Raw genomic sequence first — 26,011 nt, 5'->3', positions numbered from 1 at the left:
CTTTCAGTATATGCTCCTCAACCCTCGCTCCCTTATCCTAATCAAAATGTCTTCCTCCACTCTCCCTCTCGCTGCTCTCTCTCCAACCAAACGAACTCGCTCTTCCACCTCCTCTCCCGCTGCCGCCACCTCTTCCCTCTCCTCCGCCCTCGTCGTCCCTCCTGCGTTCGTCACTCCAGCAAAGAAGAAGACCAGAACCACCAAAGCCAAATCTCCCACCTCAACTTCCCCTCCACGAGCTCTCACCACTCCAGACGATTTCGCCGGTCCCATCCTTGCCTCGTCCACCTCGACTCCCGCTACGCTCCTCCCTGCGACGCTCTCGTGGGATCTGGAAGTGGCGAAAGCTCATCTCGTAGCTCACGATCCGAGGTTCGAGGCTATGTTTGAGAAATGGGAACCTACGGTTTATATGGAGGACTTGGAGGTGGACGCTTTCAGGAGTGAGTCTCGAGGAGTCTTCCGGATCTGGCTGCCGAGGGAGGAGCAAAGATTTGAGGCTAGCGAGGTGCGAAGCAAGCAGGATTTTCTCTCGAGACGAGAGAGAGAGACAGAAGGTGGTGTGAAGATTTTCCGCTCGAGCGAAAGGCGTACGAAACAAATCACGCCGGCTCGCTCCAAAGACGCGCTGACCAACCAAACCACTTTTCCCCTGCTTTTTCTTCCTCTCTTTGTCTCTTTCCCCAGGCCTCGTCCACTCCCTCCTAGGCCAACAAATTTCCTGGCTAGCCGCTCGATCCATCACTCATCGCTTGTTCGTCGTTTCAACTCCCATCTCTCTCTCTCTTTCCTTCAGCCCATCTCACCTTGACCTCCCTCCTCTTCAGCATCCGTCTCTTCTACCCCACTCTCCTCCCACCTCTCCACGACCCCCTCCTCGCCTCCACCTACGCCCATCTCTTCCCTACTCCAGCCCAAATCCTCGCCCTCCCAGCTGCTACGAGACTCGAAACGCTCCGAGGAGCAGGCCTCTCAGGAAGGAAAGCTGAATACGTCGTCAACCTCGCGGAGAAGTTTGAGAGTGGCGAGTTGAGTACAAAGATGTTGTTGGATTTCGAGGATGATGAGGAGTTGAAGGAGACGTTGTTGGCGTTGAAGGGGGTGGGACCTTGGACGGTGAGTGGGAAAGACGCGCGCGTCGACGCCTGCGTTCTCGTTTCGAACTTGGTTCGTCTCCCGAACTGACTCTCGCTTTTTTTTGGTTGGTGTTTTGCTTCTCGAAGGTCAACATGTTCTCGATGTTCTCCCTTCGAAGACCTAACATCCTCCCCGTGTTCGTCTCCAACCTCATATTCATCTCCCTTCTCTCTCCCTCTCTCCACCTCTGTTCCCAAACTCATCCTCCCTCCCTCCTCTCTCTCTCTTTCTTTTCCAGCGGCGACCTAGGCGTCCAAAAAGGACTCCTCAAACACACCCTCTCCGCCCACTCCGTTCCCTCCTCCTCCTCCTCCACCACCGCCCTTCTCCCCTCGGGCCTCACCCTCGCTCAACTCCAAACGCGTCTCAAAACCAAAGCGAAAGGAAACGTTTACCTGACCCCGAAGGAGTGCGAGGAGTTGACGGAGGGGTGGAAGCCGTACAGGACGTTGGGGTCGTGGTACCTGTGGAAGATTGCTGGGACGGAAGGGGAGGAGTGAGGGAGGAGGGTTCGTGTTTGTGTCTTTTCGTTTTGTTTTCTTTGTCGTGAAGATGTTATACGAGGGGTCTCTTGGTTATATTTTTGAGATTGAAGATGCAGGTGCTGAGGAAGACTGTGTTGCGAGAGAGAACCGAAAGAAGCGACAGACCAAGCGCGTCGAGGACTCCCTCAGGACGCTTTATTCGCAAGATTGTTAGACTACCCACTTGAGACTGGTCGTAGAAAGTAATCAAATCCAATCTCCCTTCTCAAACACCCAACAACGCCTTAACAACCTTCTCCTCCTCCCCTGTCACCCAAATCCTCTCCTCCAACCCGCCCTCCATGCTCTCCCAGCCCTTCCAGAGCTCTGCCAACTCCTTCTTCTCGCCCTCCGCCAACGCTCCCCTCTCGAGCAACGAGATGAGCACCCTCGCGGCCTTTTCTCGGTAGTCGGCGTCCTCGAGAGCTGCGGGTTCGTCGGCGTTGGCTCCAGGGGAGGGGTGGGAGGAGTTAAGAGTGAGGGAGCTGAGCAGCGTTTGGGCGAGGGAGTGGGAGCGGAAGGATTGGAGGAGAGGAGCTGCGGGGGTGGTGGAGGAGGGGGTGGAGGTGGAAGGGACGTCGAGGAGGAGGGTGGAGAGGAGGAACGCTGTTTTTCGACGGAGGGGGAGGGAGGGATCTGTTTGGAGAGAGAGAGGGGACGCGAAGGAGAGGTCAGTTTCAGAGAGGTTGATAATCGGACGCTATCCATTGGTGATGTAGATTAGACTGCAACTCTTCTCTTCCTACTTCCAGTAAGCGTTTTTCAACAGGACTTTCTGAGAGAACAACAGAGGGTTGCGAGCGAAACCACAAACGAAACGAGACTCACCGCTCAGCCCACCCTTCAGCACCTGCCAACCCCACCCTTCGTACTGATCCAACATCTTCACAGCCTCCTCGTTGTGCTTCAGCGTCCCACTGAGAGCGTAGAGAGCTCTCGACCTCGTCTCGGTCGAGGAAGGAGGGAGGGGAGGGAGCCCTTCGATGGAGGAGGGAGGAGTAAAGTCGGAGGAGGTGGTTGCGATCAAGCTGAGGAGGAGAGGGAGAGGGTTCAGGGCGAGGAACTGAAGCGAACGAAGGGCAGGTATAGAAAAGTCAGCTTGAGGCTCTAGAGAGATCTGAACGGAAGAAGGAGGAAGGGTAAGCGAGGGACGAACGGCTTCCTGAGCTTTAGGATTGTTCTGAACCGCTGTTCCACAGACCCACGAGGCTGTTTGACGAATCAGATCGGAAGGGGACGAGAGGAGAGCGACGAGAGGGGGCCAGAGACCGATGGATTGGAGGTTGTTGGCGTTGTCGATTTGTTCGATGAGCTTCAAGGAGAGGAGAGGGAAGGGGAAGGGAAGGAAAGGTCAGCTTCGACTTTTGAGCTCGAACGAACGAAGCGAGGAGCTCTCGTCTGAGCAGAAGAGCAGATATCTAGCGATGCTCACCATCTCGAGATTATCAAGAGCGATACTATCCGATCGAAAAGAAGATACAACGAAAAAGTCAGCTTCGATCTAGGAGAAGGAGAGCAAAGGGAAGGAAGGGACAACTCACACTCTCTCCTCCTCCGGCTTGGACTCATCCACCGCAAAAGTCATGGCCTCCTTCATCAGCGTAGCATCGCTCTTCCCCATGATCGCTTCCAGCATCCCAGGCTCCATGAGGTCCTTCCTTCGTCCGGCAGCGATCTCTTCAGCGACAGCGTGAAGCTCTGAAGCGTCCCCGTTTTCGGGCACAGAGTTGGTGATTCCCCTTGAGAGATCAGAACGAGGAAGATTTGTTTAGCTGAGAGTTTGAAGTAGGGAAGGTAAGGACTACTGACCACTGGAGGAGTTCGTTCATGGCGGCCATGGTTTCAAGTTGGAAGGGAGAGGAGAGGAGAGGGAAGGTGGGTGTTGCGAGTCAGCTTGACTCGAAAAAGAAGGGAAGGAGAGGTCGAGCTCACAGTTTCGTTTTCGTTCGACTCGTTTCTAGTAGGTTCTCTTGGGTAAAAGTGACGAGGGATGCACCTAGAGCTTTTCGTTCGAAGAGCGAAAGGAAAGAGAAGAAGCTCATCGCAAAAGAACTATCGAAAAATGTCAAACGAAGCAAGTCAAAAACTGAACGACGGACGCGTCGTCAAAACTCAACCGACCAACTAGCCTCCTCGTCCTCCTCTCCGTCCCCAGACTCCTCATCGTCCACTCCATCCAACTCACACCATCTCGGATCGTACACAGTTCCCAGACGATCCTCCAAGCGGATGGACGGGTACAGTCGTTGAAGATCCTTGAGGACGAAGAAGAGAGCGGGACGGGCCTTGATTTCCTCGTCGTCCTCGAACGAGATCGGGAAGAGGGAGATGGAGAGGAGGTTGGGGAAAAGTTCGGCCACGTCCTTGTCGATGAGGGATCTCATTTGTTCGATGAGGTGGTTGGGGTCGTAGGGAGAGGAGGGAAGGGGGTGGAAAGGTCTTCGATGGGAGTAAGGGTTCCATTCGGGATCGCCCACGACGAGACGCTCGATGTTGAGATGAGCTCCGACTCCTGATTCGGGCCAAACGAAGTCCAGCGGGACGAAGAGAGTTCGAAGGAGGGGACACGACGTGAAGACCCAGGGAGGAGACGCGACGGCGAATCCCTCCTCCACGAAAAGTTCCAACTGGAGGGATACCAGCGTCGGTCCATACCACCCAAGTACCGTGCGTAGCTGAGCTGCTGAGACTGGATTGATTGGTTGTGATCCAGCCTCGAGGCCTACGAAGCGAGTGGAGGGAGGAGGAATGAGGTGTCGCTTGATCGACGCGAAGGTGAACGGTGTGCTGCCCATGGGGGCTAGAGACGGGTAGCTTCGGAAGAGGAGGTCGATATGCTGGAGATGGGGATGAAGACTGCTCTGGGTGAAGTTCGGCGTTTGAGAAGTTACGAGTCGCTCGAGAGACGGCCAGCCTCGACGGAGGAAGAGAGAGTCCTCAAGCTTCGTTGGAAAAGGCCTGCGGTCCCTGGTTCGGAAGCTGAGGAATTTGGTGTGGGTGAGATGAGAACCGAGCGTCTCGAGGGTACGGGAAAAGGATTCGATGGAAGGAGGGGTGGGAAGGACGAGGTGAGAGAAGAGGAGCTTCGTTGCGTCGACCTGGAAAAGAGGAGAAGAGAAGAGGTTAGGAGGCAGCTTCCTCGAAGACTGAGAGAGCACTCACTCGCCAGGCCTTGGAAACGAGACACGCCGATCGAAGAAAGGGATAGGTGGCGAGGATGCCTCGTTCTGTATCGATAAGTTGAAGGCAGATGCGATGTTGAGCTCCGAGCTTGAGGATGAGGAGTTGAAGCTCGAGAGGCAGCGTTGGGAGAGGACTTTGAGGAGTAGAAGGATACAGAGATCAGCTTCAGAGTCTGAGAGAACGAGGAGGTAAGGGTTCTGTTTAGTAGAACTCACCGAGAAGGACGAGAAGGAAGGACGAGACAAAGGGTGGAGGGAAGGAAGGAGGAGATGGGCAGGCCAGACGAAGAGGGAGCCACGGCGAATTCTGGAGCATCCCAAAGTCGACGATTTTAGTCGGACTGGAAAGACCTCCGGTCCAGCACCAGCACTCACCTTGTCCAGACATTTCGAGCTTTTTGGGTCGAAGGAGTTGGGAGGAGAAAGAGGGAGTGGCGACTCGAAATGACGACGTCCTCTTCTCTCTTTTCCTCCTCCCTTTCTCCCTCCCTCCCAACGCCGACAAACCCAAAGAGAGGATGCTCGATGGATTGGCCACCCGAACCACACAAAAGGAAGCCTAGTACGAGACAACGAAATCCTTACCAACAACAACAGCACCATCACTCCCAACCTTCTTCCAATCGACAAGCTCGAGCTCAAGCTCCTTCCCCTCCCGACCTCACCTCTCCCATCCTCGTCTTTCTCGCTCTCGCTTTCCTCTTCGCCTACTTCTACACTTTCGGTCTTCCCATCGAGATCGAACTCAACTTACGGAGACTCAAACGAACTCTCAAACGAATGGGCTTCCTGTCTTGGTGGAGTGGGAAAGGAGGAGGAGGAAGCGTCGAGCTGGCAGGAGGAGAGGGATCGACTGGAAGGATCGCTAGGAGACGGAGAGGAGGGGAGTTGAACGGAACAGGTCAGTCTAGTGTCTGGTTGCTACTATATATTCACGAGTCTTGGACTCAAAAATGCTGAAATCCTTCTCTTTTTGGTCTTCTCGTCAGCTCAATCGAAGCTCACCCCTCAGCTCGACTCGTCCCTGGAAACCGACAGCCACTTTCCTGGTCTCGTCAACTCCTCAGGAGCTTTTTGCTTTCTCAATTCAGTCTTACAGGTCAATATACATCTCCTTGAGCTCTCTCGAAGTTTTCAAGCTCATCAAGCTCAAGCTGACCTCGTCCTTGTCCTTTCTCTAACCCTCTCAGGCCATGGCCGCCCTCCCTCCTTTCCTCACCTACATCTCCCACCTTCACTCCCAAGCGCTCACCTACGACGTCCCCTCTCCCCTTCTCGACGTCCTCCTCCCTCTTCTCACCTCCCTCTCAACACCTTCCGCATCTGCCTATCCTCGTCCTCTCCGCCTCACGTCCCTCATCGAAGCTCTCACTCTCGCACCCATCTTCAAAAGCTCAGGAATGTTCAATCGCATGCGAGAGCAACAGGACGCTCAGGAACTGTGGCAGCTGCTTATGGCTGCTGTGGAGGAGGAGGGAGAGGTGATCAAGAAGGTTGGGATTAAAGAAGGGAGCGAAGGGTTTAGAGGGTTGATCTCGTCGAAGGAGGCTGCTGCTGAAGAGGAGGGTAGTCCGTTCAAGGGCAGACTGGCTTATCGACGAGGGTGTAGGATATGCGGATACTCGGAAGGGATTCGGTTGACGGCGTTCGATAATCTTCAGCTTTCGGTTCCCAGGATGGTGAGTCCGATCTCGTTCAACGAGCGTTTCAATCTTGCTCGTCTGACCTCCTCGCGTCGTCGTTTCGTCTCCCCAGCTCTCCACCTCCCTCACCTCCCTCCTCGAATCCTACACCTCCCTCGACATCCTCACAGACGCTCAATGTCGGAAATGTCGTATCCTCCAAACCCTCAAAACGCTCGAACGGGATCTTCCTTCCCCACCAGCTCCCCTTCAGGAAGACGCGTCTGGCGAACCCATCTCCGCTGGACGCAAAAAGCGGTTCCGGGAAGTCAGGAGGGAGTACGAGAGGGAGGTTGATCTGGTGGAGAGTGTGAAGACTCTTGTGAGAGAAGCGAGGTGGGAGGATGATGTGGAGGGAGTGAAGTGGGAGCTGGTGGAAGGTGGGATTTCGACGAGGTGAGTTTTTTGGACGTGTTCTCTCTCTTTCTTTCTCTTCTCGCTTCCTTTTCTCACTCGAACGTCCTTTCCCGCATCCAGACAAGACATGTTCTCCCTCGCGCCCCCACTCCTCGCCCTCCATCTCAACCGCTCTTCTTACTCCTCGCACTACGCTTCCAAAAACCCCTGCCGGATCCTCTTCCCTTCGCTCCTCGACCTCACCCCCTTCTGTACCACCGGCTCCCTCTCCCTCTCCCCCTCTTCCTCCATCTCAACTCCACCTCCTCCACCACCCTCTATCGCCTCCTTCCTCTCCGCCTCAGCCTCGCCCTTCACCGTCGTCGGTCCCAACGGTTCCACCTCCATTGAACTCCCTCCTTCCCCTCCGTCACCTTCAACCTCCTCTCCCATCTCGACGCCTCAAACGATCTACCGCCTCTCTTCAGCGATCTACCACTTGGGTAATCACAACGCCGGTCACTACATCACTTATCGACGGGTTAAAGGGACCGAGAGATGGTTGAGACTTTCGGACGAGGATGTGGATGAGGTGAGAGGAGGAGTGGAGGAGGTGAGGGCCGCGAGAGGGGAGGTGTTTATGTTGTTTTATGAGTTGATGGAGGGAGGAGGCAATGGGGAGGTGGTGAAGAAGGAGAGGAAGGGGAGGGTGGTGAGGAGTGCTGGGTTGGGAGGGAGCAGGGAGGGTTCGGAACCTTCGTCGCCGCCGCCAACGAGTTCGTTGAGCTCGCCGACGATGGAGGAGGAGGAGGAGAAGGCTGGAGCGTCCGTCGAGAGGGTGTTGGAGGATACAGCGGCGGAGGTGGTCGAGGAGGAACGGTCGAACGACGCGTCGGTCGCGGAGGAGAAGAAGAAGAAGACCAAAAAGAAGAAGAAGAAGAACGTGGCCAAAGTGGATTTACCAGGAGAAGGATAGAAATGATTTTCTCCATCCGCTACTACCTTCGAGAAAGGAGCCGAGCCGAGCGAATAAAAGAAAAAAGAAGAGGTGAACTGAACGCGATCGATCCCGCAACGTCTTGTCTCGAACGAGCTCCCTCTCCTTCTCCCCGTCCTCCCTTCCCTTCCCTTCCCTTCCCTTTTCCCTTTGCGCCCTTTCGGGGGAGCGCCACGGATCGAAGGCTAACGCAGAATGAAGCAGCTCCTAACGCCATCCCACCAGCATCGAAGGAACAGGCCAGCAAAAAGCGAAGAAGGAACCCAACGTCGAGCTTCACCTTTCGCCCTCCCTCCTCCCTTCGTGCCTGGAACGCCTCTCTCCTCTCTCTTTCTCTATCACCTTCGATCTGAGACTTCGACAAGCGAATACGACGACGTTGTAGCTGGTGGATAAACGAAACCACCTTCCGACTCCACCATGTCGAACGAACCCGCTCAGCCCACTCCTCCTTCGACAAGGTCAAGGATGTCTCGTCTCCCTTCGCCTCAACTTCAACAGCCCTCGCCTTCGCACATCCTCTCAGGAGAAGAAGAAGGATCGTCCTACGTTCCCTGGCATATCCAAAACCCTCCTTCCCCTCCTGAACCAGTCTACGCTCCAGAGAACCATCCTTCCTCTTCGCCTTCGCCACACCTGCAGCATCGACCAGCTCCTCCTACGCCTGCGAACCAACGAGCTAGGTTCGAGGAGATTAGCACCACCAACAACAACAACAACAACAACAACAACAACAACAACGCTCCTTATCCCATCTCTAATGAGGAAGGATTCGTTCAACCTCGACCTCAACCTCCCTCTCGCTCCCTCTCCCGCTCCTCCTCCTCCTCCTCCCTCGCCTCCTCTCGCTCAACCCACTTCGTCTCCTCGGGATCCGAGCGGGACTGGTCCTCAGACGAGAAACGTCGCCGGGACCGGAAGGCGAGGAGGTTGGGCAAATCGTTGAGTGAGATTGCGTTGGAAGCCGTCGAGGAGGAGAAGGGCAGGAAGAGGGAGAGAAACAGGAGGGTTTGGAAGTGGGTAGGATGGTCGATGGGTGGATTGTTGGAAGGGTGGTGCTTGTGGGTGATGATTAGGTATTTTGTGGCTTTTCTGCGTGAGTAGATGTGTTGAAGAGGGGAGGAATGGAGGGAGACGAGAGAGGAGGGCTGACTCGAGTTGGTTTGGGTTGCAGTCTTCCTCGACGATGCTCAACGAAGGAGGTTGAACTTGGCCTTCTTCATCGTTTCGCTGTACTCATGCTTGACGGCATCGCTGCCTTTGATGTACCTCCTTCCAGTGAGCCGTCTTCGTTCCTTCTCTTTGTTTCGACGACATCGATTGCTGACCTCGACGCGTCGTCTCAACAGCTCTTCCCCACCTCTCGACCCTCCCGCCTCCTCCCCATCGCTCATCTCCTCCTCGCTCTCTCGTCCCTCTCGATCCTCGCTATAGCCGCTGTTCAGCTCATCCTCTACAAGCTCTGGGAGAACGAACCTGCACCGCGAGGGTTCGTCGGGAGGTGCGGTTGGGATATGGATGCTGTGTGGGGATCACCGTCCAATTGTGGGTCGTATAGATGGGAGGGATGGGTGGGAGTGCTGAGTGCTCGGTTGGGTGGAAGTTTCGTGTTGATCGTGAGTCTTTTGCACTCGAACGAGCTCATTTGAAGCTCGAAGCTGACCATCTCGCTTCTCTTCATACTCAGGTCCTTCTCCACCTCTCCATCATCCGCTACATGGCCAACAGTCATCTTCCTATCCAACTCCCTACCTCCCCAGGAGCTGGATACCGCTCTTCTCAACAATCCCTCCTCCCTACAACCCTCATCGATCGACATCACCCTCGTCTCCTCTCCGAAGAGTTCCATCGTCCTCAGCACCACCGTCAGAACTCCCAGCCTCGCTCTCACCATCGCTCGAAACGAAGCAGTAGGAACCGAGGAGCATCGTCGTCGTCGGCGAGATACCAAGACGAATCCCACTCGGAGCCAGAGATGGTCGAGACGTCGAACCCCCGACGCGACGAGCAGAGGTTCCAAACTGGGTACCTCAGACCTGCCGGAGGAGGACAAGAGGAGGACCAGAGGCACTATGGCCGACCCCGAACCTACGTCGATCTCTCGGAGGACACTCGGACTGGACCTTGGTCCTCGTCGTCGGCTTGGGGAGCTTCAGCAGGTCGTTCGTTCGTCGGACGAGGAGGAGGAGTCGAGGATCCTCTCTCTACTCCCGTCGCCGCCTACATCTCTCGCAAACCAGTCCGTTACGTCAGCTCGGCTTCGTCCCACGCTTCGTCGACTCGAGTCCGAGCAGGCGAAGGAAGCGAGTTCTACCACAATCAGCAGGAGGAGGAGGAGGAGGACAACGAAGGAGACGTTGACTATTCGGACGCCTACATTCCCGCTCCTACTCGGATCTCCAGAACGATATCTACTTTCGGTCTTCACCCGCTTCCTCCTTGGACGAACACCACGACTTCTCCAAGGCAGTACCGGTCCAACCTCCCCGCCCTCTCCTCACCACCTCGACCGACCTTCCCTCCTCCACCGGATTTCTCCCCTCCTCCTCCGACCAACAACCAAGCGAAGTTCGTTCTTCCGAACCGACCGGCGCCGAAACCTCCTATCAGCATCGACACCAAAACTTCCCTCCTCCCCTCGAACACCGACGTCGACGCGTTCCCCTCCCCTCCAGGGGTTTCCTTCCACCGCTCCCCTCCTCAACTTTCCTCCGACCCGAACCCCAACCCTTACGCCTATCACTACCTTTCCCACACCCATGGACTCATCTCCCCTCCTTCCTCCGACGAAATCTCCCCTTCATCCTGCTCACCCTCCAACCACTTCTTCTCCCACTCTCCCTTCTCCCGCAACCCCTACGGTCCCGCAAATGCAACAGCTTCTTCCCCACCACCACCGAGGGAAGCGCCCGATTTGATGCTGGGCTCGGTCTGGGACGAGGAGTACGAGGAGGAAGAGGAGGAGTTTCGGGTTGGAGGAGGGAGACGAGGAGGAGTTGCGGGCCTGGAAGGGGGAGCGAAGAGGTTGAGTACGATTCAGAGTGAGACGGGGAGGGAGGAGTGATGTGGTTTGGTGTTGGGGTTGGGAGGATACGGTTGAGGGAAGAGGGAAGAGGAAGGGAGGGAGGAAAAAAAGGTTGGGGCTTGTTTTCTGTTTTCGTTCGTCTCGGTTACTCTTCGCTGCTTGCTTTGTGTTTCTTGTTTGTTTGTTTTTTTTTGCTTCGATTCGGTTTGGTTAAACGTATATATCTGCAGTGGTTTGTTTCGTCTCTGCATCTGGAGGGGTTGAAGAAGGAACGACGCGTCGAACAACGCTCGACTTTACCCTTGGATCCGAAGAAAGAAGGCTGAGATACCTCGCCGTGCGAACCACTGTCGAGTCATACTGAAATCTCTATCTCAGACCGATTTGCAACGAAGCTTGTTGGGTGAGAACGGCGACAGTGCTGAGACCAGTCGAAGGCGGGAGGAGAGACGCCGCGACGCGTCCCTTTCTTTCTTCTCTCCTCCCCTGCTCTCGCCTCCTCCCTCCTTTTGACGCGATTTCTTCGCCTCTGAACGAAGACCAGCTCGATGTCTGATCTCCCTGCACCATTTTTTCGCTCCAAAATGTCCAAAAATCAGCGCCGTTGCTCGCGGTGTACTCCGAGGTCAAATGAACGGAGGGAAGGAAGAAAGTCGAGCTGGCTTCTTCTTCGTCCTCTTCCCTCTCCTCCAACTACATCCCACCTTCCCATTTTTTTTCGCCATGTCTCCCTCTGTAACTCGACCTCACTCTCTCGCTTCCCTCGACTCTCACCTCTCTGCTGAGTGCAAGGCTCGTACGCCGTCGGCTATGAAGGCGAGTCGAAGTCTCTGAGCTCTTCGGGCGCTGCTCCTCCTCCCTTTGCTCTCTCCCTACTGACCTTTCCTCTTTCCCCCCTTTTCTTTGCCTCAGGCTCTTGGAAAGCTCATGATGGGCTCTCCCGGACTTGTTTCTCTTGCTGGAGGTCAGTTCTTCCTTCCCGCTTCTTCCAGGTCCTATCTTTCATGTCCTGCTCGATCGAAAACTCGAAGCTGACCGACCGACCAAACCAACTCGCCCTTTCCTTTCCTCCTGCCAGGCATGCCTCATCAATCTCTCTTCCCTCTCTCTCACGCCAAGTTCACCATCCCTCACCCCTCAACCCTTGGATCCGTCGATAGCTGGGCCAACGGAACTGCCGAGACGAAGAATTTCGAGCTTTTCAAGGGGCAGGAGGGAGGTGTGATTGATCTGTCGAGGGGACTGCAGTGAGTTTCGCTTCTCTCGGTCTGAACTTTTCAAGCTCGACTTCAGGATATACTGACGCTCGCTTGACGCTTTCCTTCTCGTAGATACGGTCTCTCCAACGGTTCGTTCAGCTCGACTCGATCGGAAAAGAGCGCCGGAGCTCGAGGGCTGAAGGACTGACCGTCCTCTTTCTCGTTTCTCCTACGATCCACTAGGTTTCGAGGAGCTCATTGAGCCTATCACTGAGCTGATGAAGCTCGTTCACAACTCTCCTATCGAGGATTCTACCGTCGTTCTCACTCTTGGGTGCACTGGTGCGTTTTCTCTCGCCTCGTCCCACTAGCTCGACGACCGTTTCCCTGACTGTCGCTCTCCCTTCGTTCTTGTAGATGGAGTCGCCAAGACTTGGACCCTCTTCTGCGACCGAGGAGACAACGTTCTCTGCGAGGAGTTCACCTTCGTCAACTCTTTGAACTCGGGACGATCTCGAGGAATTACCTTCCACGGAGTCGAGGTGAGCCTTCTCTTTCTCGCCTTGCTTCTCCTACAAAACCTGACCTTCTCGCTCGCTCTCCTCTTCAGATCGACGGACAAGGAATGATCCCCGAGTCTCTGGATCGAATCATGACCGAGTGGGACGTTTCCCTCAAGGGAAAGAAGCCATCCCTGCTGTACACAGTGCCAGTTGGCCAGAATCCTACTGGATCCTGCCCTCCTGCTGAGCGATACGACGCCATCTACGCTCTGTGCCAGAAGGTGAAATAACCTCTTCGATAGCTCTCGAAACAACGAACTTTGACTGACTCGTCGCGTGCTTTCTCTCCTTCAGCACGATATCATCATGTTCGTCCGTCTTTTCGACTCGGGTCTCGCAGACGTTCGAGCTGCTTTTCTGACTCTGATTCTTGCCTTACCTTGCGTCTTCCAGTATGGAGGACGATCCCTACTTCTGGCTCCGTGAGTTTCGATCCCTCCTCGTTCCCGACACGTCGCCTTCGAGCTGACTTTCCTTCTCTTCTCCTCACCTTCTCTGTCTCCAGAGTTCCAGGAGTACACCTCCGATCTCGTCGCCCGAAAGGCTGGACACGACGCTTGTGTTCTTCCTCCTCCCGTTTCGGATCCTCTGGAGGACGACATTGAGGGAGTCGTGAGTCCGACCCGCATCATCCCTCCATCCTCCCTCGCCGTCACCCTTCTACGCTTTTCTTCTGCAACCGCTCACCTTCTTTCGTTTCATCTACAACAGGTCGAGGCTTTCAACAGATACGCCGGAATCAGGTCCTTTATCTCTCGAGACGTCGACGGACGAGTGGTTCGATTGGATACCTTCTCCAAGATCATGTTCCCCGGATCGAGGACTGGATGGGTCACTTGCAACTCTTCGTTCGCCGAGCGATACCTTCGAGTCGTGAGTTCGAGCCCTTCTTGCCTTGCAGGGTGATGTCGAGACGCGTCGAGCTGACCTTGTTGTTTCGTTTCTTGTGATCTTCAGGGAGAGACCAACACCCAAGTCCCCAACGGAATCGGACAGTCTGTTCTCGCTTCTTACCTTTCGCCCAACCACGGATGGGGTACGTCTCTTCTCTCTTCTCTTCCAATCCTTCTCCTCGAACGAGCGTTTGACTGACTCGTCGTCCCTTCTTTCACTCTACCCTCTTTAGGAGTCTCCGGTTTCCTGCGGTGGATCTTCTCTGTTCGAATTGAGTACGAGAGGAAGAGAGATTTCTTCGTCGATGTGAGTCGATCTCGTTCCTACCTTCGAAGGAAAACAAGAAGCACACGCTGACTTTCTCTGTCTCGTTTTCGCTTCGTCCTCAGAACTTGTGCGCTTCTCTTTGTCTTCCCCTCTGCGACCCTTCGGGAAACCAGCAAGCTGACCTTTCTCTATCTTCTTCTCTCTAGCACTCGATTCTGCAAGCCCGAGCTCGCTACTACCGTCCCTGCACTCGGAGGTGAGTCCGTCTCTCAAAACCACGACGCGCCGCAACTCGAGCTGACCTTCAATCTCGTCTCCTTTTTCTCTGCAGGAATGTTCCAATGGCTCGAGATCCACCTCGAGAAGCACCCTCGATTCACTACTATCTCTCCTGCTCCTGCTGAGGGACCCGCAACCAACACTGTGAGTCGGTCGATTCGTCTCCCTTCCTCCCTCTCCATCCTCTCCCTCCCCTCTCCTACTCTATCCTCGACTCCTCGGCCAACTCTCCTCATGCTGACCGACGTTCCTTCTACAAATCACAGGCCGAGCTCGTCCAAGAGCTCTTCGAATTCTTCCTCGCCAAACAGCTCCTCATTCTCCCTGGAACCCTCTTCGCAGCTCTCGTCCCTGGTATTCCCAACGCCTCTGGAGTCAAGAACATCCAAGACAGGTCCAACTACTTCCGAGCTACTTTCGCTGGAAACACCGAGCAGATCGAGAAGGCGTGAGTCTCCTTTCTTTGGGCCTCCTCTCGACGCGCCTCCCTCGCTTTTCTCTTCCTTGTTCGAATTCGAACTTGAACTGACCAACTCCCTTCCCACGTCATCGTCCCGTTCGTTCAGCCTCGAGATCTTCGGGTCCGCGTTGGAAGAGTTCTTCCAGAAGTAAAAACGCTTTCCCGACGTTTCGATCTCCTCGCTTCGCATCTGTTTGTCTCTCTCTGCGTCGTGGTAGACTATAGATTATTCTTGGGTTCTAGTAGTTGTTATCTTTGTACGTTTCGAGCTTTTTATGATACATCACACGACTTGTTATTCCCTCAACTCAAATTGAAACCAAGCTGGAAGAGAGGGAGGGAGGCGAGACGTCGAACGACGCGCCCAGCTTTGCGCCCTTTCCGCTGCTTTGCTAAGACGAGAGGAGGATCTGAAGAATATCATGGTCATGATCGTTATCGTACCCCACCATAGGAGGAATCAGCTTCGACCTCCCAAAGAAGCTGGCTCGGAAGGTGATGGCGTTGGAGGAGGGAAGGGGAGAGCTGAGCGCTCTCGAACTCACACCTCCTTCCTCTTCCGCAGGCCCTGGTCGGTGCTATTTCCGAGAGAGAGAAAATGTGACAGTCAGAAGAGACGCTGTTTCTACGCTGCCAAAGAGCATCCAAGACGACTGGCTCTTGCACAGATCAGTTGCCAGGAGCTTGAAAGAGAAGGACAAGAGTGAACGACGCGACCTCTCATCCTTTCCCAAACCTCCCTTGCGATCTCCAAGAGCACGACAGCACGAAGTCAACGACAGATCGCATCATCGGCTTGGAAGGGAATCTACACGACGTTACGGACCCCTCCCTTCTCCTAATCGACCTTCTTGTTCGACCCAACTCCAGCTCCAACTCCAGCAGATCCAATTCGGTCGAACTCCTTCGCCTGGTTCGAAGCTTGAGACTTGAGAGTGACTGTACGGTCGAGGAGGGAAGATGGAGGGATAAGTCAGCTTTGATCTCGTCTCTCGTGTGTTTCTCGAAGACGGTAACGAGGAACGAGGAAGACGAGAGCTCAAAGGAAAGAAACACTCACTCAAATCGGTATCCTTCTTCTTCACCTCAGCCTGGAGCAGATCAATCTTCTTCTCGAGCTCCTCGATGTCCGACTTGGACCTGGCGGCAGAGGCAGATCCCTTCTTGAGAGCTCCCAGCTCGTCGGTGGCCTCGATGAGCTCGAGAGCGATGCTGAAGGATCGAGCGAGGAGGAGAGCGAGTCCGAGGGTTCCTCCAGTAAGGTACATGTTCCTCTGAGCGTAGAACTGGTGCGAAGAATGAAAGTAGAAGAGGGACGAGAGTCAGCAGGAGAGTTGAGCTCGAGAGGGGAAGAAAGGAAGGGAGCGAGATCTCGAGGTCGAGCTCTCCCTTCCTTTTCCCTCCGGCTTCGTCCAGCCTCAACACCACCGAGCCCATGCACCAGAGAGGTCAAGAGAAATGTTCTAGACTAACCTTTCGTCCGTGGTAAGCAGCCTCTCCCTGAGGGTTGGTCGCGACTCCTCCAGCGGCCTGTTGACTCTTCTCCTGCGTCACTCGAACCAGACGCTGAACCGCATCCACGAACAGCAGGGCCACGAATAGGAACGTTATCTGTAACAACGAGAGATCAATGCAAGAAAAGATGGAGAGAAGGTCAGCACTTTGTGAGAAGGAAGGAGGGGGCAGGAGGAAGAACAGAAAAGAGGGAGAGAGGAGGTGATGACGAGGTTTGGGGAAGGAAGAGAAACGAAGAACGAACCTTGAGAGCATATTGAACCTTGGCGACCTGTAGATGAGGAAGAGAAGGAGATAGAGAAGAAGGAGGAAAGGTCAGCTTGAGCTCGAAGAGGTGAATGCCAGCGAGTCAAAGGGGAAAGAAAGAAGAAAGGAGGGAAGGAAGGAAGGGAGATTGAAACGAACGATGGGGTTCTCGTTAAGGAAGTGGAAGATTTTTCGTTTGAGGACGTGAGGCCATGGGGCGAGAACGACTCCAGAGAGTCCGATCTCGAAGGCGAGAAGGAGAAAGCAGACTGAGGGACCGAAGCAAGAAGGAGGGAAGAGATCAGCTCGTGCGATGGATGGAGCTCGGAAGGAGGAGGAATGCTCACGAGAGTAGTAGAGCTGCAGGGAACAAGGGAAGGTAGAGTCAGCATCCGTCTGGGTACGAGAAAAGATAAGAGGGAGAGCTCACGGTCATTGTTTGAGTGAAAGCGGGAGGAGAGAGGTCGTGGAAGTTGGAAGCGAAGGAGGAGGGCGTCGAGGGCGTCGAGGGCGTCTCGCCTGCGGTGCTAGAGACGTCATCAACCGTCGACGTTGCGAAAATTTTATCGTCTGTTCAATCGTGGTGTCCTCCGTTGGGTAGAAAGGAAACGTTGTCACAAATGAATTTCCGCTATTCATTCCCGCCTCTTCGAATGGAACGCGTCTCTCCTCTCTCTCGTCTGCCTCCGTCGCTTCGCCTCCTGCGAGCCTCGACCAGAAATCTTCTTCTTTCCTAGCTGAACCCTATCGTGCTCCAGTGTTTCCCGAGTTCCTTCTAGCTCCTCACACCTCGGAACTCTTCCCAAAACCCACCTTCCCCCCTCCTCTCCTCGACGCGTCTCGCTCTCTCTCTTCTTCCCCTCCTCAGTTAAGAAGCAATCATATCATTCGAATCAAAAAAAGATCACACCAAAACAAAGCTAAAACGAGAAGAAAAGGTATCTCGTCGAACTCAATCACCAACCGCAAGCGGTCAAAAAACAACGATCTGAGCTCGAAGGGGGTGTGGGAATGCAAGCTAGTACAAACGAGGGGAAGTGGGAGGTAAAGTAAAGTATACAATTGGATGGGGAGGGGGTGGTACTTCTTCTAGAAGCCGAGAGAGAGAGGGTCCAGCCTAAAAAAACGGTAAAAAGGGGAAGGATGTCGAATCCTCTGAAAACAGCTACGGGAGGGAAGAGAAGGAGGGGAGAGCCAGCCCAGCCCGAAAAGGGGGGAAACGAAGACCAGGTAAAGGAAAGGAGGGAGGGAGGGTGTGTGGGGAGAGTAGGGTAAGGTAAGCATTTTTAACGAAGGAGGGAGAGGGTTGGTTCGAGTTTAGACGACGAGAGCTCCGAGCTTGGGCGTCGAAGGAAGCATTCTCTTCTTTCCATGACCTCCGACGTGGCGTTTTCGACCTGAGGCGACCTGGAAGGGCCAGACGCAGCCAATGGGGGTGGAGGCTCTGTGCGAAGAAAAAAAAAAAAACGAGGAGAAGGAAGGTCAGTTGAGAGAACGGGAGAGAGGAAAGAGAGAGGAGGTGTACGAACGAGCAAACGGTTCCGGTTTGGAGGACACAGTCCGCCATGGAGTACCAGGTGTCGTTAGCGCATTCTTCGAGGGAAAGAAAGAGAGGGTAAACGAGGTCAGAACACGAGTTCACGACGCGTCTCGGTCGCCTTCGTTCCTCGAACGCGTCTCGAAAAGAGAAAGCAGAACTCACGAGTCAGAACCTGTCCGACACACTTCCACTCTCCAGTGGTACACTTCACGGCGACGGCCTTGGTAGCAGTAGGAGCGGCGTTGACGATGGCCTTGGTCGAGGTCGTAGCGACGACGGCTTTGCTCGAGGTCGTGGGGACGACGGCTTTGCTCGAAGTGGTCGCGGCGAGGGGCTTGGAGGAGGTGGTTGCCTTGGTGACGACCGAAAGGAAGGACGAGGTGGTAGCCTTGCTGGTAGAGGCCGCCTTGGTCGAGGAGGAGGAGGAGGTCTTCACGGTTGTGGCAGGAGCGACGGACTTCGAGGAGGAGGTGTTTGGGAGGACGATGGCGACGACGGCTGAGGAGGCCTTGACCGAGACGACTGCTGAGGAGGAAGCCTTGACGGAGGTTGTGGCAGCCTTCGTGCTGGTAGTAGAGATCTTGATGCTGGTGCTGGTGCTGGTAGTCGAAGCCTTGGTGGTCGCAGCGGCGGTAGTGGCAGCTTTTGTTGTCGTGGGAGCAACGACGGCTCCTCCGGCTCCCTCCGATCCAGGACCGTAGCAGTCCGTTCCAACGACTCCGGCACCACTGGTAAGACCGTTTCCAATCGACTTTCCAGCGTACTCTCCTCCATAGGTGACGACGGATCCAGGAGCAGGGAAGACGACGGGAGTTCCCTCGACGGTCGAGCACTGGTTGACGGCAGCGTTGGCGACGAAGATGGTAGGACCGGAGAGGGGAGTGGTAGAGGAGGAGGAGATGTCTGAAAGGAGGGAAAGAAGGGGTAGGGGAAGAGATGAGAGGGAGGTTGAGTGAGTAATTTAGGAAACAGGGGAGAGAGGGAGGGAGGATCGGCGAGGAAAGTAGCCGTCGGTAAAGGAGAGTAGGATTTTTGAGGGAAGAAGAACTCACCGGCTGAGAGACAGTTCATGTACATCTCTCGGTTTCCAACTGTATTTCATGCAAAAAGAAAGGGAGCAAAGAACAAAAGAAGGTTAGCGGGACGCGTTTCGTTCGAAACGCGAAGGTTCGAGCTTCAAAGCACGGGACGAACGCTTGTTCAACCAGGTCCAAGCAAAGCTGCAGAAGAAGATTCCAAGGTCAGCAAGACGTATATCGAGTGGAGAAAGGGAGAGGTTCGACGAACATAACGTTGTCGGCAGCAGGAGCATTCGAGGGAATCTGAACTTTGAAGGACTTGGTGTCGAGGTTGCATCCTCCGATAATGGACTGGATCACGTGGAAGTTGACTCCGTTGTCGTAGGAGAGGGAGTACTGGCAAGCTGTGGTTGCGATGAAACAAAAACGAGGAGGAAAGGGGATCAGCAGGAGCCAGGGCGACGCGAGGGAGAGGGTGAGGGAAGGGGAACAAAGGGAACGTCGAGGGAGAGGGGGGTCGTGATTCTTCCTCCTTCTTCTGCTACTTCCCACCCTTCCCCTCCTTCCTTCGTCTTCTCTGTATGCTTCCCGCACGTAAGGAGATGAGAGGGTTTGATAAGAAGGATGAAACGAGACTCACATCCTCCTCCATGGACGGCCGTTCCAGCGATCTCGACGTCGACGGTCTGACCCGCTGTCCATTGCTGGTTGGGCCCTTCTCCGGTCGTTCCGATGTACTGGAAGTGATACGAAGGAAGGTCAGACGTCAGTCTTCCTTGCGTGAAAAAGAAGGGTCCTTGGACCGAAAGAAGGACGCGTAAAATGAAAGGTCGAAGCTCGAAGAGAAGAAGGGAGCTCGAACTCACCCCTTTGCATGGGAACGGAAGCCCGTTAGAAACGAGAGGAGCAGTCATAGAGTAGTCCTTGCTGGCCTCGGGAGTGAGTGGGTTCAAGCTCGAGTGGTAAGGGAAAGGAGAGGCGATCTGAAGGTGAGCCTGAACTGAAGAGAGGGAGGCGACTAGCGCGAGGAGGAGGAGGGAGGTCATTTGGCGAAAGGTTTTCAGTCTTGAGGGAGGACCGGTGGTGGTGGGGAGGGGAAAGGGAGAAAGGAAAAGGAAGGGCGAAGGGTCTTGAAGAAAGAAAAAAAGAGTGCTGGTCGTCGTTGGGATCAAGGCGAAGGAGAAATATTAAACTCGAGAGCTCAACTTTCGAATCCGGCAAGGGGGTTCCCCCTCAACTTGTTTCAAGCCATCTCGCGTCGACGAGGGTCTCAAATCTCCTTTTTTTCTCCTGCTTTTGGCGGCACAGTTTGACTAGGTCTATATGTATGCGAAGACCTTTGTATGGATCGTGATTGAAAAGCTTGCTGCAGAGTCGCAGAGAGAGCAAGGAGAGAGGCTTGGAAGGAGGCGAGCTCGGGTTCCCTTCCTCCTTCCCGATCACTCTCGCCTCAAAACCTTGTACGCGTCTCTTGGAGAAAACGGTTAATTTACTCGACGCGTCTACGCCCTCCCGTCCTCTCTCTAATACATAACCGTTACTAAAGGTGAATAAGGTAGCTTCTCATCCTTCCTCTCACAGACTCCACCTCCTGTTCGACTCGAAACACACCCCTCAAACGCGTCTCGCTCCCTTTGAAACGCTCAGAGCGTTCCGTCCAATCTCCTCTCCTCGTCTCACCTCAAACCTACGCAGATGGACACCCACCCATCAGCTCCTACAAAGCACGCTCCCAGCCAGGCCATCTCGGAGTCGGGAGGAGGGACGATTCCCTGGACGATGGGGAAGGCGAGGGAGTAGGCGTCAGGTGAAGATGGAGGAAAGAGGAGAGGGAGATGAGTTTGGAGGTAGGAGCTGAGAGTTGTGGGTGATGGTTGACCTAGAAGATAGAGAACGAGCACGAGATGGGGTCAAAAGAGAGGTCAGCATCATGTCGTTCCATCTCTACGGCTTCTTCTCTCGATCTCGCGCTCTTCCCTAACCTCGAGCGTCCAAAAAGAGAAACGACGCGACTTACCAGTAGCTGAGAACGGTGGGACAACCTCCTGAACAACCATGGCGCCTTCAGGCAAGAAGACTTTACAAGGAATGCTCCTCACTCCCAGACTCCAGTCGGGTTTGTTTGCGTCTCGTCCGCTTCCGATGCTCGATTGACCTCCTGGTTCTGTTGAGCCTGGTCGAGAGGGAGGTTGATGGGATTGTTGCTGAGAGGAGAAGGAGTGGTTGGGTGTTATCGAAGAGTTGGGAGTGGAAGGGTAAGGGTCGAGAGGGTTGAGGGAAGGTGGGTAAGGGAGGTTGGTGGAAGGGTTGATGGTTGTGGGAGGCGAGGGAAGAGGAACCAGCCGGAGGGAGACGCGAGAGTGCAGATCGAAGTCATCTGGATAAAATCGAAAGTAGAGTGCCGAGTCAGTTCTGGCGAAAACTAAACGAGGGAAGACGAAACAAGAGAGAGAGTCGTAAGGGCGCGACGTCTCGTCGACCTCCATCCTCGAAGCCAACACAGACCCACACCCATCGAGAACGTTCGCTGAACATCTCCTTCTAGAATCAGACCGAGAAGAAAGCTTGAACTGACTCGTCTTCACGCTTTCCCAAAGCCCGTCCTGCTCTCCTCTCCTCAACCCAGTCACTCGCTTAACGTTTCCCCACCGAACAAAGTCGGCTTCCTTGACGGAACCCATGAACGCCGTCTTGCAGGCTTCTATCGAGTTGGAGAGGAGGAGCTTGTCGGAAGGAGGAGAGCTGAGATGAAGGATGATCTTGAGCGGTGGGCTGAACAAAGGAGAGGAGGAAAGGGACGAGGTCAGCTCGTTCGAGGATTGAGCAGCTCAGGGAGCGATCCGAACCACGATCCAGAGCTCGTCGAAGAGGCTCGGAGAGAGTCTAGGCGTTGATGGGTCAGGTGAGAGTTCAGAAAGAAGGACGAACGGTAGAGGAGGGGGAAAGGGAGCGGAGGAGGTTGAAGGTGAGTTGATGAGGGAATGGTCGTAGAGAAGGCCGATGGGCCAGTGCCTGCAGAGCAAACAGATCAGGGACCAGTCAGTCTACACTGGAATATAGTTATGGCATCGTCGAGCTCCTACTGAGCTTTTCGAACAAGAACAGGAGGTAGAAAGAGAGCTGAACTCACCACTTCATCGCCCCTGTTCCTCCTCCTTCGTCTTCGAACCACCAATCCTGCTCTCTCGTGCTAGCTAAGCTCGCATCGTCAAGCAGCAGCTCAACAAGATTCTCCCGTATGTCCGTGAGTAAAAGAGGGAGGTAGGAATGGCGAGGGGCTTGGATCTGCGAGAAGAAACAAAAGGAGGGGAGGGAAGGAAGGAAGGTGTCAGCTCAACTCCGATCTCGTTCTCTTCCTCAGGCTCTCCCCTCGCTATCTCAAGTCCAGAAGACAGCACCGAGAGTTCATAATACACCCAGAGAGAAGTGAGACTCACGAAATAGCAGTCTACGTCCGAGGAAGGTCCTCCAGCTGCGATGAGGTCTGCTGGAGCGATGCGGACCTGAACGGGAACCGACCCTTGCCAGAGCAGTCGTCGAAAGAGAGTCGCTGTAGAGAGAGCTGAGAGAGCTGTAGAAGATCCGGCTTGTTGACTGGAAGGAGGAGAGGCCATCGAAGAAATCGTCTTCCTTTGGATGCTGGACGTTGGGAGGGGAGAGGAAGAAGGGGAGGAAGAAGGAGGAGAGTTGAGCTCGTCCCTCCCTCCTACCTGCAATCGCGTGCGATTCCCTCGACTTCTCGAGGTCGAAGTTCTTCCAGGAGCATGCGAGGAAGCGAATCGAGGCTAGAATTTCGCTAAGTGAAGATCACTGAAAAAAACTAACGAGTTCCAGGTAAATTCCGGTCGTCAAGGTCGACGGGGGTCTTGAAGACAGCTCTTCCTCTTCTCCCCTCCAACCATCACAAGCTCAGAACACAATGTCGGACGTCCCACAATCGTCAAACCTTCTCGTTGGATGTGGGCATTGCGGGAAGACCTCTGGGACGTCTCCTCGGAGGTGGAGCGAGCCTGGCGTCGAGCTGACTTCTCTTCCTTCTTCTTCTCCTCCATCCCTGCTCAGCTGTGAATGTCGAGGCCAGGTATAATGTAGCGAGATACGATGCTCGTACTGCTACCTAGGTCTTCACGCTGGGCTTGACTTCCTCGTCTGAACAGGCTTGCAAAGGACTGGACAAGGGCACGACTGCTTCATCAACGCTGGTGGAAGTTCTCCTTCTCAAACCTCAGCGCGTAGGTCAAGATGGACCTCAATTCGTTCGCTAAGTCTGTCAAGATTCAACTCGAGCTCCAGCTTCCCTCCAACAGAGCCCGTCTCGTTTTCCTGCGACGCGCCGCATCCGATGCAAACCAAGTCTCCCCTCCCGTCTTCCTTCTCTCTCTCGCTCATGCCCTACTCGTCGATTCCGAGCCTATATGACTATATCCAAAAAAGAGCGAATCCTCCTCGACTGAAATCAACCCATCCAGATCAAAAACTCCCGACGTCAACCCAAAACAATCTGGCGAAGACGAGTCTCCTCCTCTCCTCCTCTGTCTCCTACTCAGTCCGATCCACGTCCCCAACCCCAAAGAACTTCCACATCCCATCCACCCCCAGATCCTCCTCTCCGTTCTCTCCAACGATGTACTTTGCCGGCCGCTGTTTCGGGTCGATGCTCTCGTCAGAGTCGTCGGGCGTTTGGATCATGTAGTTGAGGATTCCGAGAGTGAGTTTGATGGCTGGTGCTTCCCATTCGTCTGTAGAAGAGAAGAGAAGAAAGAGGAGGAGTGTCAGATGAGGCAAAGGAGAAGGAAGGAGGAAGGGAAGAGAAGGGAGATGGACGAACATTCGTCGAGTTTGAGAGGCGTGGAGGGTGTTGTAGAGGAAGAGGCGGAGGTAGAAGGAGTGCTGTGGCTGATGTGCTTGAGAATGTTCTTCCCTGCTACTGTTCCTTGGTTGTAAGCGGCTAGAATGAGGTGCAGTCAACGCGTGAGAGTCAGCTCTCGTTCGAGTCGGATCAAGACGCGTCTCGTTTTGTCTCGTCTCTCTTCCACGCGCAAAAAGGGAGGGAACGAGAGAGACTCACTGTAGCCAGCCATTACCACATCCTGCTGGTAGCAGCAATCTCCGATCGCAAACATCCTGCCGTCGACTCCAGCAGTCTCTCCCGTCGCTTCTCCAGACTCGATCTGAGTCGTCTTGAGAACTCGGACGAGTTTGGTTTTCGGGTCGATGCAGGAGTTGAAGTGAGGAATGAGGTGGTGGGAGAGGGGAGTTTGACCTGTGCACATGAGCTGAGGAACGTGCAGAGAAAGCGAAGCGTCAGCAAGAGGCCAGAGAGACGCCAGGAGGGGAAGAGAGAGGGAACGGGGACTCACGATCACGTCGCACTGGATCACGTTTCCCTTCGAGGTAGTGACCGACTTGGGAGTAGTGCAGTTCAGGTTGAAACCCTCAGGAGGGATGATCGCTCGTTCTCCGAGGAAGTAGGTGATTCCGAGAGCGTCGAAACGAGATTTGGCTGGAAAGGCGAAACGACGCGAACCGAGCGTGAGTTTCTTCTTCGTCTGCTCCCTCCTCTTCTCTTCCCCTCGACCGACAAGGCATCGAGAAATCAGAGAAACTCGGTACTCACTCTCCTCGTGCATCCTCTCTCCGAACCGATTCAGCAACCTCTCCCTCGAATGCAACAGACAAACTTCCCGCTCTCCCTTCCAAGCCTCTCTCACGTCGCTCGCCAATTGGATGCCCAATGCTCCTCCACCGATGACCAGCACCCTTCCTCCCTTCTTCAGCGAGTCAATTTTCTTCTTCTCGATCTTGAGCATCTCCAGACCTGCCGCTTTGGTTCCATCGGATTTGGAAAGGTCGATGGGAGGAGGGAGAGACCCTCCGAGGGCGTAGACGAGGTACTGGTAAGGGATCGAGAGGGTTGTTGGAGTTTGAGACGACGGTGGTAGGGAGACGGTTGCGTGGGTTGCTGAGAGGGAGATGAGGGTTGAGTGCAGGTACAGATGGGGAGGAGGCAGGAGCTGAGTGATTGGGATGACTGCCGAATCGGACGAGGGGAGCGAAGAGACGAACGTTTTTTGGTTCAGCGACGGAGAGAGAGGATCAGAAAGGTGAGAGGGTACTTACAAGCTTTGGGGGCGTACTCCGGAAGTATAGAAACACGAGGGAAAACGTAGAGATCTGAGTGAGATCGAGGCGAGCCAACGAAAAACGACAAGGTCAGCTCGAGCTCCTTCCCTGCCTCCTCCTCCCTCCGTCCCTTCTCTGTTGGCTCTTCCTCCTCCTTCCTCCACCCTAAACCCTCTTTTCTCCAGCTGGTAGACGAGAGGCTGAATAGACGCGTGCCCGTCCGACTCCGAGACTCCTATCTCATCTCATCTCGGCAACCTCCTCGCCGCCGTCGAACAAAAAGAGAAATCCTCGAAACTCACGATTGAAGTGGTCGTTTCTGTCGACGACGATGACCCTCCATCCTTCAGGAAGCCCGCCCTTTATCAGAGTCGAGGCACATTGAAGTCCTCCATACGATCCTCCAAGAATCAGAATCGTAGGCATCGACGCAGCTGTCAGGGACCAAAGAGTGTCGTCCGTCGGACGAGAGGAGGAGGAAGGGGAAGGGGAGTTGGAAGGGTTGGTGCTGAAGGAGGACATCGTGCTCGGAGCGGGGTCTCTCGCAGATCTAGTCGGGAAGAGGAGTAGGGAGCTGAGGTTTTGAAGGTGTTGGTGGAGATGGAGGGGGTGGTGGGTGGGAAGAGGAAGAGGAGAAGGGGACGGAAGAAAAACACGAGCTCGCCGAGCGCCTTTTCAGCCCTCAGCCCATCGGATAAGATAGAGACTATTATCTTGGCCTCGTCGACATACGTGGGGAATTGTCACCGTTCAGATAGCCGTGCTGAGGAATACAGGGGACGGGTCCAAAAAAAAGCCGAGAAAATCCTCTCCCTTAAAACGCGTCGTTCAGCCCCTCCCCTGTAAACGTCCTCTTGCTTTCTCCCTACACCATTGCCCTCAGACTCCCACCTTTTTCTCTCAATCCAAGGATACTTGCCTCTGTGGCTGCTTGCCCTCAGATGGACGATCGAGTCTGGTCGCTCCTGAGCGAACTGAAATCAACGCGTCGTTCCGGCGCTGGTTTCTTCCCGCTCTTCGTCT

At 54.7% G+C, this 26,011-nt stretch overlaps 10 protein-coding genes across 10 annotated transcripts; 3 read left to right on the top strand and 7 right to left on the bottom strand.

Moving 5' to 3' along the window:
- Positions 1 to 46: 46 nt before the first annotated feature.
- MAG1 (DNA-3-methyladenine glycosylase II) lies at positions 47 to 1,637 on the top strand (the record flags this gene model as incomplete). The annotated part of the gene is made up of 5 exons (XM_076643581.1): positions 47 to 443; positions 688 to 754; positions 828 to 1,116; positions 1,224 to 1,273; positions 1,376 to 1,637. 5 exons carry the CDS (start codon positions 47 to 49, stop codon positions 1,635 to 1,637), a joined length of 1,065 nt encoding a protein of 354 aa, XP_076495405.1.
- Positions 1,614 to 3,599, bottom strand: FES1 (Hsp70 nucleotide exchange factor FES1). The gene is made up of 5 exons (XM_076635875.1): positions 3,471 to 3,599; positions 3,203 to 3,400; positions 3,094 to 3,118; positions 2,490 to 2,973; positions 1,614 to 2,297 (listed from the first exon to the last, which is right to left on the bottom strand). The coding sequence occupies exons 1-5, from the start codon at positions 3,497 to 3,499 to the stop codon at positions 1,888 to 1,890; spliced, it is 1,146 nt and encodes a 381-aa protein (XP_076495404.1). The 5' UTR covers positions 3,500 to 3,599; the 3' UTR covers positions 1,614 to 1,887.
- Positions 3,597 to 5,315, bottom strand: BDY24DRAFT_393713 (uncharacterized protein). The gene is made up of 4 exons (XM_076641085.1): positions 5,219 to 5,315; positions 5,060 to 5,150; positions 4,824 to 4,977; positions 3,597 to 4,759 (listed from the first exon to the last, which is right to left on the bottom strand). The coding sequence occupies exons 1-4, from the start codon at positions 5,229 to 5,231 to the stop codon at positions 3,767 to 3,769; spliced, it is 1,251 nt and encodes a 416-aa protein (XP_076495403.1). The 5' UTR covers positions 5,232 to 5,315; the 3' UTR covers positions 3,597 to 3,766.
- BDY24DRAFT_393710 (uncharacterized protein) lies at positions 5,316 to 7,855 on the top strand. The gene is made up of 5 exons (XM_076641084.1): positions 5,316 to 5,744; positions 5,833 to 5,942; positions 6,034 to 6,522; positions 6,599 to 6,921; positions 7,003 to 7,855. The coding sequence occupies exons 1-5, from the start codon at positions 5,369 to 5,371 to the stop codon at positions 7,835 to 7,837; spliced, it is 2,133 nt and encodes a 710-aa protein (XP_076495402.1). The 5' UTR covers positions 5,316 to 5,368; the 3' UTR covers positions 7,838 to 7,855.
- A 1,297-nt stretch (positions 7,856 to 9,152) lies between these two features.
- BDY24DRAFT_393706 (uncharacterized protein) lies at positions 9,153 to 10,200 on the bottom strand. The gene is made up of 2 exons (XM_076641083.1): positions 9,546 to 10,200; positions 9,153 to 9,474 (listed from the first exon to the last, which is right to left on the bottom strand). The coding sequence occupies exons 1-2, from the start codon at positions 9,750 to 9,752 to the stop codon at positions 9,391 to 9,393; spliced, it is 291 nt and encodes a 96-aa protein (XP_076495401.1). The 5' UTR covers positions 9,753 to 10,200; the 3' UTR covers positions 9,153 to 9,390.
- Positions 10,201 to 11,584: 1,384 nt separating this feature from the next.
- BDY24DRAFT_393704 (pyridoxal phosphate-dependent transferase) lies at positions 11,585 to 14,852 on the top strand. Its single transcript, XM_076641082.1, has 18 exons — positions 11,585 to 11,699; positions 11,796 to 11,847; positions 11,962 to 12,130; positions 12,215 to 12,231; positions 12,326 to 12,424; positions 12,500 to 12,624; positions 12,693 to 12,866; positions 12,940 to 12,953; positions 13,039 to 13,067; positions 13,151 to 13,257; positions 13,357 to 13,518; positions 13,603 to 13,681; positions 13,772 to 13,845; positions 13,929 to 13,933; positions 14,013 to 14,062; positions 14,138 to 14,229; positions 14,352 to 14,533; positions 14,652 to 14,852. The coding sequence occupies exons 1-18, from the start codon at positions 11,607 to 11,609 to the stop codon at positions 14,695 to 14,697; spliced, it is 1,569 nt and encodes a 522-aa protein (XP_076495400.1). The 5' UTR covers positions 11,585 to 11,606; the 3' UTR covers positions 14,698 to 14,852.
- Positions 14,853 to 15,311: 459 nt separating this feature from the next.
- BDY24DRAFT_393701 (B-cell receptor-associated protein 31-like-domain-containing protein) lies at positions 15,312 to 16,771 on the bottom strand. Its single transcript, XM_076641081.1, has 7 exons — positions 16,737 to 16,771; positions 16,654 to 16,666; positions 16,466 to 16,575; positions 16,305 to 16,331; positions 16,019 to 16,156; positions 15,606 to 15,831; positions 15,312 to 15,484 (listed from the first exon to the last, which is right to left on the bottom strand). The coding sequence occupies exons 1-7, from the start codon at positions 16,740 to 16,742 to the stop codon at positions 15,384 to 15,386; spliced, it is 621 nt and encodes a 206-aa protein (XP_076495399.1). The 5' UTR covers positions 16,743 to 16,771; the 3' UTR covers positions 15,312 to 15,383.
- Positions 16,772 to 17,174: 403 nt separating this feature from the next.
- BDY24DRAFT_393700 (uncharacterized protein) lies at positions 17,175 to 20,012 on the bottom strand. Its single transcript, XM_076641080.1, has 8 exons — positions 19,732 to 20,012; positions 19,506 to 19,602; positions 19,134 to 19,269; positions 19,041 to 19,066; positions 18,899 to 18,937; positions 18,009 to 18,749; positions 17,836 to 17,899; positions 17,175 to 17,750 (listed from the first exon to the last, which is right to left on the bottom strand). The coding sequence occupies exons 1-8, from the start codon at positions 19,909 to 19,911 to the stop codon at positions 17,624 to 17,626; spliced, it is 1,410 nt and encodes a 469-aa protein (XP_076495398.1). The 5' UTR covers positions 19,912 to 20,012; the 3' UTR covers positions 17,175 to 17,623.
- Positions 20,013 to 20,541: 529 nt separating this feature from the next.
- Positions 20,542 to 22,479, bottom strand: BDY24DRAFT_407340 (autophagy protein 5; the record flags this gene model as incomplete). Its single annotated transcript, XM_076642751.1, has 6 exons — positions 20,542 to 20,744; positions 20,883 to 21,242; positions 21,441 to 21,637; positions 21,794 to 21,877; positions 21,996 to 22,150; positions 22,303 to 22,479. 6 exons carry the CDS (start codon positions 22,477 to 22,479, stop codon positions 20,542 to 20,544), a joined length of 1,176 nt encoding a protein of 391 aa, XP_076495397.1.
- Positions 22,480 to 23,264: 785 nt separating this feature from the next.
- Positions 23,265 to 25,608, bottom strand: BDY24DRAFT_393696 (uncharacterized protein). Its single transcript, XM_076641079.1, has 7 exons — positions 25,291 to 25,608; positions 24,986 to 25,039; positions 24,483 to 24,896; positions 24,226 to 24,368; positions 23,934 to 24,141; positions 23,694 to 23,813; positions 23,265 to 23,604 (listed from the first exon to the last, which is right to left on the bottom strand). The coding sequence occupies exons 1-7, from the start codon at positions 25,508 to 25,510 to the stop codon at positions 23,405 to 23,407; spliced, it is 1,359 nt and encodes a 452-aa protein (XP_076495396.1). The 5' UTR covers positions 25,511 to 25,608; the 3' UTR covers positions 23,265 to 23,404.
- Between the last annotated feature and the right edge of the window lie 403 nt (positions 25,609 to 26,011).

Source organism: Mrakia frigida (genome assembly GCF_051309035.1).
Source record: "Mrakia frigida strain ATCC 22029 unplaced genomic scaffold BDY24scaffold_21, whole genome shotgun sequence".
In the NCBI taxonomy this organism is placed as follows: domain Eukaryota; kingdom Fungi; phylum Basidiomycota; class Tremellomycetes; order Cystofilobasidiales; family Mrakiaceae; genus Mrakia; species Mrakia frigida.
Note: the sequence above shows the minus strand (reverse complement) of the source record. Positions and strands in the feature narration are given on the sequence as shown.